This window comes from Vulpes vulpes, chromosome 8, assembly GCF_048418805.1.
Source record: "Vulpes vulpes isolate BD-2025 chromosome 8, VulVul3, whole genome shotgun sequence".
In the NCBI taxonomy this organism is placed as follows: domain Eukaryota; kingdom Metazoa; phylum Chordata; class Mammalia; order Carnivora; family Canidae; genus Vulpes; species Vulpes vulpes.
Genome location: NC_132787.1, coordinates 2755765 through 2767843, shown reverse-complemented (window position 1 = coordinate 2767843; position 12079 = coordinate 2755765). Strand labels below are relative to the sequence as shown.

Below are 12079 nucleotides of genomic sequence, written 5' to 3'. Positions count from 1 at the left end.
GAGGAAAAGCTGGGGGCACTTAGAAGTCGCGGGTCCAAAGCAATTCCGAGTAGAGTCAGGCAGGCACTGCTAACCCCTCCCGTTGCAGGGGCAGGGAGCGTGTTTCATCGGTGCCTACTTTTGTTCCCTAGAAGTGGTCGCCCTCTGTTCTTGGCTCTATCCTTTGGAATCTTGGTTCCCTTTTCTGAATTGTTCTTCCTTTTCCATGATAAGTGGGCCATGTTTCCTTAGCCTGCTTCCTGTCTGTGGGAGGGCAGGTGCCCAGAGGCTCATTTCCATTTTGAACCATTTCTGTTCCTTCTAGTGAGAACTGCTAAAATTCTTTATAAAAATGTTGTTTCTGGTGTATCAAATGATAGCAGACTTCCTTAGACAGAGAGCTATCCCCATAAATGTTTTTGAGATAGGGTCCTCTCACCCTTGGGCTGTGAGTCCTAATGCTTGGGGACGACACCGAAGATTCTCCGAAGCCCTGCTGCTTAGGGGGAGGATCTGTAAAGGTGCCTTCAAGATTCTCAGAAAACTTTTGGTTGGCTGAGTGAGTCTAAGAGACTCTGAATTAAATCTTTCTGAGATCTCAGCGAAGGGTCTAACAGCTGCAGTCTTTGACTTTGACGTGAGGGCATGGTTTACTGGCAGTGCTTTGTGTGCGATCTTTGCTCTGAGGCCTGCTCGTTCGTTCTTTCTTTCTTTCTTTCTTTCTTTCTTTCTTTCTTTCTTTCTTCTTCTTTCTTTCATTCTCATCAGATTTTATTTATTTATTCACGAGAGACTCGCAGAGAGAGGCAGAGACACAGGCAGAGGGAGAAGCAGGCTCCATGCAGGGAGCCCGACGTGGGACTCGATCCCAGGACCCCGGGATCATGGCCTGAGCCAAAGGCAGATGGTCAACCACTGAGCCACCCAAATGTCCCTCTGAGGCCTTTTCTTACCCTGAGAACCGTTGGCCGACTGGAAAGACCGTCTCCGTCTCCATTATTCTTCTGAATTGTGCTAAGCAGCTAATCATTTCCTTCTCTAGCCCGTTAGTCTCCTCTTATATTTTATCGTAGGCGGCTAGGGGAAGCCAGCGGCATTCCCATCATTCTCCTGGAAACCTTAGCCAGGTCCACAAATCCATTCGATGTCCTTTTTTGTCTTCCTTGTCACCACAGTCCAGAGTACTGCCAAACCCGTCACCACTACGTAACACGTGTCACCTTTTTTTTTTTTTTAAATTTTTATTTATTTATGATAGTCACACACAAAGAGAGAGAGAGAGAGGCAGAGACACAGGCAGAGGGAGAAGCAGGCTCCATGCACCGGGAGCCTGATGTGGGATTCGATCCCGGGTCTCCAGGATCGCGCCCTGGGCCAAAGGCAGGCGCCAAACCGCTGCGCCACCCAGGGATCCCCACGTGTCACCTTTTACAGCATCTACTAACTTCCTCATTGTCCTTCCAGCAGCCTTCACCAATGGCCTCCTTAAGGACATCCAGAGTCAGCCTGGTGCCCGGTCCCCGAACCAGTTGTAACCAAACTCAAGTTCGTTTGCCCAACGTGCCGCAAAGCCAATCATTGAGACACAGAGCACGCAGCAAGGAAAAGGTTTATTCGAGAGGCAGCCAGACAAGGAGACGGGATGGCAAGCCTCCAGCCCTCCTCTCTGAAGGGGGAGAGGACACGTTTGTCTACAATCATAGGAGATGAGATTATATACATCTGCACGGAAAGGGCAGGGGAACCTATGACTAGTCAGGAAAACAGGTGGAGCACGTGCACTGAGCAAACGTAGATGGGACACACATGCCATGCTCACCTTGGGGCGGGCACTTAATATCAGCAGGAGGCAAAATTTAGCTCCTGCCGTTAAGCGTTAAGTGGTTTTCTTAGAACAAAGGAGAAGGGTCTATGGGTGTGCTCCGAGAGCCCTACAGACTGGAAGGGCTCCTTGTCTCGGGTAAGGAAGCGGGCGCCTTGCTGCTTCCTAGGCTGGACCCCTAGCGGTTGACCTGGAGTCCAGGCTTCTGCAGAGACAGCTCGTGGATTTGCCCGTGGGACCTGAGAAGACGCAGCGGCTGATCAGGGAGAAACAGTTCCCTGAAGAACAAGCTTTACGTTTTCTGTGAGTTTCGATCTCGGGATCTCTGTGGGGCACAGTTTCGTGATGTCACGGGGTTTAGATTTTCCTACAGTAGCGCCGACTTCCGGGCACCGGTTTCTTCACTTATCTATTGCTGTTCAAAAATAGCCCCCAACCTAGCGGCTTAAAACAATCACGATCGTGTAGTTTGACTGGATGATTCTTCTGCTTCCTGTTATCGGCCGGGGCTCCGGGATGTCCAGGATGGCTTCGCTCATGTGGTTGACCTTGGTGCGGGCTCAGCTGGGGTTGGTGGCCAGGAGCCTCCCTCTGCTCCCCTCCACGTGCTGCTGGTTCTCCTAAGGCTGGGGGTGCGGTTGATGGCACAGAAGCCCCATGATGTCATTTCTACCACATCGTATTGGTCAAAGCAGTCACAGGGCCAGCCCAGACCTGGGGAAGGGGAAATAAGCTCCAGGTCTGAGACGAGGGGTGGCTGGCGCAGGGAGGGAGGGAGTAGCTGGGGGCCGCTTCTGAAGGCAGCTGCCACGAGAGCATTAAATGAGACCTTACAGATAAAAGTCCAGATGTGGCACATAACTGATACTCAACAGCTGCTGTTATCATTGTTGTTATTTCTGTGACTGTGGCACCACAACAGCCCAGCATCCCGAGCCTTTAAATAGCAGGAGGCAGGAGGCCTGGGGCGCAGGTGGAAGAAGGTTGGGTGAATGAGGAAAGCCCGACCAAGGGCAAATAATAGCTTTCCTGGGGTGGAGTTGGGGTTGGGGCAGGAGTGGGCCATGGAGGAGAGTATGGACAGGAAGGGCTCATCTCAAGCTTTCCGAGGGCTCCGGAGAGCAGTCTCCCTCCTCCCCACCAGCCTGAGGACTTAATAGAGTTCCTGGATGTTTCCATGCTCTTTCTCCAGCCCGCCTCTTTGGATGCTCTTCCCCTATGTCCAGAACACATCTCTTCCTCCTGGTTAACTCCTTACTTATGTTTGCTTTTTTGCTGTAAAGTATTAACTTCCCGGAGGACAGGCATCCGTGGTGATTTCCATCACGTATACGAACCCAGGCTTGTATAACAGTACTTGGTGCATGTTAGGTGCTCAATAATTATTTGTTGATAGAGTAAATCAACTCCTGTTCTTCCTTTAGGCCTCAGCTTCGATATTTTCAGGGAGTAACCAGATTTCCCTGGTTAATAATCCTCCAGCCATGCTTCTCCCCTCCTCCTTGTACCAAGGCCCAGGCCTCTCTGTGGCTGCACCTCTTGCTTATGGAGGGGTGGCGGTGGCGGCAGAGGAGGTGGGGCTCAGAGGCTCAGGAAAGGAGGCTCTGGTAGTTGGGAGCATGCACTGTCGGTCCTGCCTGGCTCCTCAAGCTGATAGGGTGGAAGGAAGGTGCATCGCGTCCAAAGGCATGGAGTCTCCCTGGGATACCCCGGTGGCACCTGGATGACCTGCCAAGACCGGAAGTTCTTACAGTGTTTTCCTTAAGTCCCTGGGAGGGGAGTGTTAGGATTCCAGAGCGGAGCTCAGAGTCACTGCCCAAGAAAGAAGGTCAGCTGGAGAGGCCCTCGCAGAGCCCCTGGGCCAGCCCTCACTTGATGCGAGCTCAGGACATCTTGAGCCAGAGGAGGGGAGGAAGACCGAGGCGGTGGGGAGTGCTGAGAGGCAGAGACCAGTCAGAGCCAGATACTGGTACGTACCAGAGGGGTACGCCACGTTCAAGAGTCTGGACTTCATCCCGAGGGCAGTGGGGACCCACTGAAAGGTCAGACTGGTGCTTTGTAAAGCCCCCTGGCTGCCGCGCTGTGTGGGTTGGCAGGGGGATGAGCAGCAGCCCTCAGGCCAAGATGGTGGGGCCAGAATGTGGGTGGCGGCGGCACAGAGAGACAGAGAGAGAGGAAAGAGACGGACTGGGTGGGGGTACTGAGGAGGTAGAAGAGGAGAGCACTTGGGGGTTAGGTTGAGGGTAGATCATAGGTCTGGGCAACGGTGTTGATGACCTTGCCAGGGGACAGAGAGGGGGTCCCGGTGGAGAGTGTGGAGTAGCGAGTGCAGCTGGAAGGTCTGTTGGGTAGAGGCGGCTGCGGGAGACCCAGTGGAGATGTGAGTGGGAACTGGGGCAAGCGGGTCTGAAGCTGGGGAGTGAGGTCAGGCAGCCGGAGTGTTGGGATGCGCAAGTGCGGGTGGAGGATTTGAACCAGGAAGGCCGTTAACCCATTAACCGTGGGGGCAACTGAAGGCCAGAGGCTGATGTCGTTGCCCGGGCCGTGTGTGCAGAGGGGTGAGAGAAGGGCCCCAGGGCCCTGGAACGGTCCAGGGCCAGGTTGTCTGGATGAGGGACATGAACCAGGGAGCAGCGCAGCCTGGGAGCCGCTGAGGACCTGGGAGAAGGTGGAATCAGGAGAACAAGGCAGTGGAGGCCCGAGACTCTGGGCTCCGGAAAGGGGAGGGAGAGAGGGCCCCAGGGAGCCGAGGGGGCTTGGGTGAGGGCGAGGAGTCGGGAGGGCCCTGGAGATCCAAGGAGGGTGTGACGGAAGGTAGGAGGGGCTCCTAGGACAGCGTGGGGAGATAATGGGTGGGCAGGAGTGGGGCCGGGAGGATGGGTGGGCAGGAGTGGGGCTGGGGCCCACCGAGGGCTGATCCAGGCCTGGTTCCTCCTGAATGGGGCTAGGGGCTTCTCAAGGTTTTCCTCCTGAGAACTCCCGGACTCTTCCTGAACTGAGACCAGGAGAGCCCGGGCCACACAGGGGGTGGGGGAGCCCTCTCAGCCTTGGGAGTGAAGCTCTGAGGCGCCTGAGGAGGAGAGCAGGGGCGCGGGGAGCTGAGAAGTGGGTGCGCGGTGTCCTCCCGCCAGCTACGGGGCTTTCCCGGGAGGAGGAGGCTGTCCCGGCTGTGCCACCCACGGGGCCGGGAGGGGCAAGAGGTGGGTGTCAAGGTCTCATCTGCCCTTGGTTGATGGGCAGCAGTGGGCGTGGGACGGGCTGGGTCTGGAATGACTGGGCGCAGCCCCCGAGTGGTGCCTGCGTGTGGTCGTGGGGACGGGAGACAGTGACAGGCGCCAAGAAAATGGGGTGTCTGTGCGGGGGAAGGAGGCCAAGGCCACAGGCACACGCTCCACCCCGCACACTGCCCTCCAGGAGGCCCCGGCCTCCCTTGGCTCCCTCCAGACCCAGTCAGAGGAGTAAGTCCCAGACTCCCCGGCCGACAGGTGTGACTCGGTCCTGGGTGCTGCGCCCGTGGGCACTGCCTGGCCGGGGGAGGGCGGCTCTGGGGAAGGCCCCGCAGGTGTGCGGCTGGGATGCTCAGGTGGCGCTGGGGCTCATGGGTCGGCGGACACGGGCTGGCTCGGGGAAAGCAAGGTGCACAGCACAGAAGGCGGGTCCCCCAGTTTATTGGGACAACAAGAGACAAGAGACCAGAGAGGCGGGCGGGGGGGGGCATCAGCCGCGCTCCTTCGGGGACAGGAGAGCCCTTCTCCGCGCGAGGGGCCTGCAGCCAAGGCAGCCACTTCCGGGGGGCCCAGGTGAGCGGAGGAGCCGTGGGGGGCGTCTTCTCAGAACACGAGGGCGAGAGCCCCTTGGCGGGTGCGTCCGGCAGGCAGGGGGGCTTCTCCGGCTCTCTCGGGGGCCGCCTAACACCGCCCTCCGCAGGTGGTGTTCAGCGGGCCGCAGGGCGCGCACATGCCCGTGCTCACCGCCACGTTCCCGGTGCACGGGGCGCTGCACACGCTGCCGGTCACCGGCCGGGAGCCCGACACGCAGAGGTCGCCGCAGACGACCCCGCCCCGGGAGCTGCTGACGCCTGCAGGAACGGGGGCAAGTCAGGAGGCCGGGCTGGTGGCCTCTCTGACCTGCCTGACCCTCCAGGGAAGGACACAGAGGGCCTCGAGCTGTACTTCTGGGGGCGTGGAAGGAACCTGACCCCACAGCCAGGGGCCCTGGCTTCTGAGACTCCTGCTCTGTGACCTTGGGCAAGTCCCTTCCTCTGTCTGGGCCTCGGCTTCACGTCTCAGGTTCCTTCCTGCGGCGACCTGGTGTGCTTCCCCTTCCCCATCCCCGACAGGCTGTCCGGTTCTCCCTGCGAGCTAACCGTAGTCCCTCCTCCTGCACTACCCACCTACTCCCATTTACTGGGCGAATGATTGGAAGCGCTGCCCCCACCCCCGAGCGTTTCCATACACTCGTAGCCAGAACATTCTTGTCGCCCAACATACAATTTTCCCTTCCAGGGCTCAAGATACTTACAGACATTCACGGCTCCAACACCTTCACACAGCCTGAGTGGGGAAAAGGGAAGAAAGGGGAAGAGAAAAGAAGTCACGGTGAGATCCTCGAATATCCTGCATCCCGGAACGGACCATCTCAGGTCTATTTCCGGCCTCTATTTACGCCTTCGTGTAACTTTTCAAAAGCACCGTTCGGGCCACTGCAGCAATGTCAGGCCACACTGTGTTTGGCAAACAGAGTATGGGCTGGATTTGAGCTCTTAAAAGGCTCCAAGGCTCCTCGGCTGGCTGCCTTTGTGCAGGGCACAACCTGAACAACCGCACGTGGCACACATGGAAGGGGAAGGCTCTGCAGGGCAGTCACATGAGGCCAGGGTCCCAGTTTGGCCACTTCGGCCTGCCGCTGGGCAAGGTGACCTCCTAGAAACCAGGCAGGGAGACTGTGCAAGACTTGGGGATGGCGTGACTTGAGGAATGAGAGTGGGTGTCTGTCTAGGTGTCCAGGTGCGTCCTAGCAAGGACCTGGGTTCTCTGGGACTCAAGACCTCACAGGGACACTAGTCTTCATTTTCCCCCCTGCTCTATGCTATGTCCAAGGTCCAGTCTTTTCATATCTGGGATTCCAAGACCCCAGAGTCTGGCTTGGGGTCAGTTCTCGGGGCTGACTGGGATATGGGCAGATCGACGCAGGTGTAATTCCTGGGGCGGCTGGGTTGGGCCTCACCTCTGCTCCTCGCCCTCCAGCAGCCGCCTGTACGTGGCGATCTCGATGTCCAGGCCCAGCTTGGAGTTCATCACCTCCTGGTACTCCTTGACCAGGCAGGCCATGTCCTGCTTGGCCTTCTGCAGGGCGGCCTCCAGCTCGGCCAGCTTGCAGCGGGCGTCGGTGAGGGCCGCCTCGCCCTGCTGCTCCGCCTGCGTCACGGCGGCCTCCAGCTTGGTGTTCTGGGGGCGCAGACAACAGGGTGCTATGGTCCAGGGTCTCTCTCTCCATTTCCTGCATGTGTCTGGTCGCTCCCACGTACACGCCCCCCCTCCAGGAAAAGGCCTCTCCCCTTTATCAGCCGGGTCCCCTCAAGGGCCACACCAGAGCCTCTAGCCAGGCACATGGGCTGGGGTGTGAGTGGGGTGGTCCCTGGGGCACACACTGCCTGGGCGGCCCTGGGGACGCTCAACGTGAGCCCTACCTGGCACTTGGCGTTCTCGACCTCGGCCGTCAGCCTCTGGATCATGCGGTTGAGCTCGTTGATCTCCTCCTTGGTGCGGCGCAGGGTCTCCCCGTGCCGGATCACCGTGGCCTTCATCTCCTCACACTGGGAGGGGGGGCACAGGGGCTCCTGAGGCTCAGGACGGGTCATCCCGTTGAGCCCCACACCTTGCACAACTGCCACCCCAACCCGAGGGCTGCCTGCCCTTCCCTCGTCCATCCCACCTGCACAAAACCCAAAGCCCTTTCAGCATCCCTCCTTCTGGGGCTCTGGCAGGGGGAGGCTGGGCCCCGACCTTGCTGCGGTACCAGGACTCGGCCTCAGCCCGGCTGCGGCTGACGATGTCGTCGTACTGGGCCTTGATCTCGGCCACGATGCAGTCCATGTTCAGGTCCCGGCTGTTGTCCATCTTGACGATGACCGAGGTGTCTGAGATGTGGGCGTGGAGGACGCGGATCTCCTGCGGGGGGAGGATGGAAGATCTTGTTTGCACCCCAGCCTCTCCCAGCACATGTGGACCCAACCCTCCCTGGTCTCCGGCGCCTGCTCCCACTATAGCCCCATGACTGCAGGCCTCAGCCCGATCCCAGGCCAACCAGTCCCAGGCCAGGGCCCCCTCTTCCAGGCTGGCTGCCAGTTCTCTGCCTGAACCACGGCCCCTCACCTCCTCATACAGGCGCCGCAGGAAATCGATCTCCTCGGTCAGGGCCTCGGCGTTGGCCTCCATGTCTGACTTGCGGAGGTAGGCGCAGTCCACCTCCTGTGTGGGGTTCAGAGGGCTGTGAGGCCAGCCGTGCTCAGGGCACCGCGAGGGCTTGGCGGCAGGGTGGCCTTGGCGGGGCAGCCAGGAGGGGTGTCCGGGGACTCAGGGTGGGGGCTGGGCCTTGGGCACTCACCTTCTTTAGGGCCACAAACTCGTTCTCGGCGGTGGCCCGAAGTGCGACTTCTTCTTCATACCTGAGGTGGGCGGGAAGGACAGGGGCCCGTCTGAGCACCTCTCCGCTTGGCCCCGAAGCGTGCGTGCTGAGGAGCTTGATCCCCAGACCCCCTCCCTGGTCACCCCCCACCTCCGAATGAAATGGGGCAGGACGAAATCCTGGCCAGGCCTGCTGAGGTCCAGTGGGGACCCGAAGTCCCCGCGTGCATGTCACCCCCGAGCTCCTCAGTGGGGATGGGAGGTAAGAGCTGGAACTTGAGCATGTACATGCGTGTGCATGTGCATGTGCGTGTGCAGAGGGCTGGGGAGTGAGAGGTGCCTGTGTCCTCACCCCGGTTCTGCATTTCCTCTCTTCTGACCCCTGCCCCTTGCCCCTGGCTTTGCTCCAGGTCGTGGGGTCCCCCCTTTTGTTACTCCCCTCCTGGACTCAGCCAACCAGGAGTCAACCTGCCACTTCCTCCTGCTGGGGGGCTGGGGAGCCCCGGGCCAGCTCAGAGCCTGATGTGGGGAGCATGGTGGCCCGGGAAGTTCAGGGCGGAGAGTGTTGCTGAAGGAAGCCACTCGGCCCCCCGGGAAGCAGCTTCTTACACGGAGAGTACCCGGTGTGCACCCTCCACGTCACGTGTCACACTCTCTAACTGATGGCCTATGTCCGTGACTCGGCCACGCCTGCCTCCCGGCAGACAGGAAGCCCCCCAGGACGGGCACTACAGCTACTGCCCGCCCCTGGATTGCTGGCAGCCTTCTCCGCGTCCGGCCGGCACCTTGTAGACACTGCTAGTGGAGGCCTAAGGATGCGGACGATGGAGGAAGGGAGACAACATCATTCCCCGACCCGCTGATAGGAAGGCAGGGGGAGCTCCGTCCCCCAGGGGGCCAGCACCCTCCGCAGGCCGCGCGAGCCTTGGGGAAGGCAAGACAGTGCAGGTTCTTTCCCAGCCTCGGGCAGAGGCCCGGCCTCAGACCCAGACATGCCCCCGTGCCCCCCCCCCCCATGTGCTGGGAGCTTCCTTCAAACCCTTTCCCGCGCCGGCACCTTCCAGCACTCACTTCTTCTTGTAGCCCTCCATCACCTCCTGCACGTGGTTGAGCTCGGAGGCCAGCCTCCCGCTGTCGGCCTCCACGCACTCGGCCTCCCGCCTCAGCGTCTCGATGTAGCCCTCGAACAGGGGCTCCAGGTTGCTCTCGCAGCACTTGCGGTTCTGGTAGAACTGCCACTTGGTCTCCAGCAGCTTGTTCTGCTGCTCCAGGAAGCGCACCTGCCACCCAGAGGCAGAGCCTGAGAATCTCTTCTTACAGGATCGGGGAGGAGGTGGGGGGGGGTGGGCAAGAGGTGGGAGGCCGGGTCCCAGCCCCAGGACCTGCGGGTCCCCAACTCTCAGACATAGCAGGTGTATGTCAAAGCCACAGCAGGGCTTGATCGGCGCATCTGGAAGTCCTTCCTGAGAGCTCGCTACAGTCTTTTCTAGGCAATTACCTGGTGCCATGGGAAGTGCCAAACTACACAGAGTCCAGGTTCTGCTGCTACTTGCTAAGAGCACGTCCTCGGGCAGGGCATGTCTCCCCTCCGCCAGGCGGGAGGTTCGTGCTCTCCTCACCAAGAGGCTTTAATGAGCCCTGGCATGGAAGGGCGCCTGCGTGCTGGACAGCTGCTACACCAGGTCAGGTGCGGCCGTCAGCATGCAGGTGAGCGGGCCGCCCTTTCTAGAAAGGCAGACTGCAAAAGGTGAAAAATAAGGCCTGTGCCAACTATGGAGACCTTGCAGCAACCGTGCAATTAGGATAATAGCTCCCCTTGGGACTTTGGTGCAGGAATGCTCTGGGCACCGACCCTTTTCCTTTTACAGACGTGGAACTGGAGGTCCAGGGACCTGAGGTGTCGCCTGAGGTGTCACAGTAGCAGAAGGAAGACTCACACTCTGACCGTTTGCCCCCCCCCCCGCCCCGCCCCGGGGGGCTCTTCTCTCACAATAACAAAAACGATGGACCATTGGGCCCCAGGAAAATGGCATGTCCCTCTGCCTGCCGCCAGGCTGGCCCGGCTGGCCCTCCTCCTCCTCCCGATCCCCTCGTCTAGAAACGTTGCCACAGCCCTGGCCAGTCCTTTCCTATGCCCTCCGTGGTGCTTCCTGTTGTTAGGAATTTCAGACTTGTTGGGTCCTTCCTGCCTGGGAGTCCTCTCCCTCTGGCCCTCGTGCCACTGCCCAGTTTCCCCAATTTGCTGGGGGAGGTGGCTGCAGACTTGTGCCGGACACTGGCACCTGCAGGTGGCTTACGACGTGTCCTGACCATTTCCCGTCTGTTCCGCACGAGGCCCAGAGGGTGGGGACTGTAGCCACTGTTCATCCCTGGATCCCGAGCCCCAGACCCGGACAAAGCACCAAAGCATCCTGGGCCCCCGCTTAACGGCCGGGGAACCACCTGGCGGAGAAACGGCGCCTGTGACCCTGACCCAGGACACCCCAGGCGGTCTGCAGCGTTAACTCGCAGGCCTGCCCCCGGCACGGGGCGGCAGGCGGGGGGGGGGGGGGGGGCACTGCCTTCCCGCGGGAACAGCTGTTTGCAAACGGGTCGCATACCCCCGCGACAGCCCTGTGCTCCCCAGGAGACGTTGCTGCTTCTGCTTCCTGCTTACGGGTTTCCTGGGTGCCCTCCCCGTCAGACCGGCAGCCCCGATCCTATTCTCGTCCTTCCGTCCGTGTCCTGGGCGCATGACTGCCTCTTCCTTTTGGACTGGACGGGAGGGAGGGGGGCATCTATGGGCAAACAAGCGGCCCTGACTCCCTCCTCGGTGCCTGGCCTGAGTGTGAGCATGGGTGGGGCCCGGGAAGGGTGACCAGGGACACCCACCTTGTCGATGAAGGCGGCGAACCTGCTGTTGAGGCACTTGATCTGCTCCTTCTCCTCATGCTTGACGCACTGCGCGTTGGGGTCGATCTCCAGGTTGAGGGGCGTCAGGAGGCTCTCGTTGACCGACACGGTGGTGATGCAGGGCGGGCTGGGCCCGCACACGCCGCCCGAGCGGTAGCCGAAGCTGCGGCCGCAGGAGCCGGCGCGGAAGGCCCCGCAGACGCTGCGGCTGCCGAAGCCCCCGGTGAGGCCGCGGTAGCAGGAGACGCCGCGGTAGGGGGCGGCCGTGATGCAGCAGCGGCCGGGCCGGGGCCCGCAGGCCGAGGCGCAGCTCAAGGTCCTGGGGCCGAATCCGCAGGCCACGTTGCTGAAGCCACAGGTCATGCTGGAGACGGGAAGGTGTCTGGACAGTGGAGAAGCTGGCAGAGGAAGGAGCCAGAGGCTTGTACTCCCTGGGCTGTGGCAGGCCCTTTTATGCACCACGGGCAGCTGGCATTAAAAGGGGCAGCCGGGTGACAATAGCTGCATTTTATTGGCTTGGCATCATCCCGGCCTCTTAAGAGCCAACCCGGCTTGCCTCTTCAGGGTAGTTGTGTCAACAATCCACAGCCACAGGCCTGTTTCATCTTCAAAGCTGTTAACAAGCTTCCTCATTGCCTCTCCCCCTCCCATTGTTACTGGAAGCGGAGAAAGGGAAGGGGTCCTGGAAGCCTCAGCTGGGCTCCATGCTCTGACCACTGGGAATGGGCACAGTGACTGGGGGGAGCCTGTTCCCTGAGCC

General features: G+C 60.4%; 1 protein-coding gene across 1 annotated transcript; it reads right to left on the bottom strand.

Annotated features, from left to right (window-relative positions):
• Positions 1–5453: 5453 nt before the first annotated feature.
• LOC112920994 (keratin, type II microfibrillar, component 7C) lies at positions 5454–11852 on the bottom strand. The gene is made up of 9 exons (XM_026000030.2): positions 11299–11852; positions 9499–9707; positions 8408–8468; positions 8176–8271; positions 7807–7971; positions 7491–7616; positions 7028–7248; positions 6323–6354; positions 5454–5879 (listed from the first exon to the last, which is right to left on the bottom strand). The coding sequence occupies exons 1-9, from the start codon at positions 11680–11682 to the stop codon at positions 5710–5712; spliced, it is 1464 nt and encodes a 487-aa protein (XP_025855815.1). The 5' UTR covers positions 11683–11852; the 3' UTR covers positions 5454–5709.
• Positions 11853–12079: the final 227 nt, after the last annotated feature.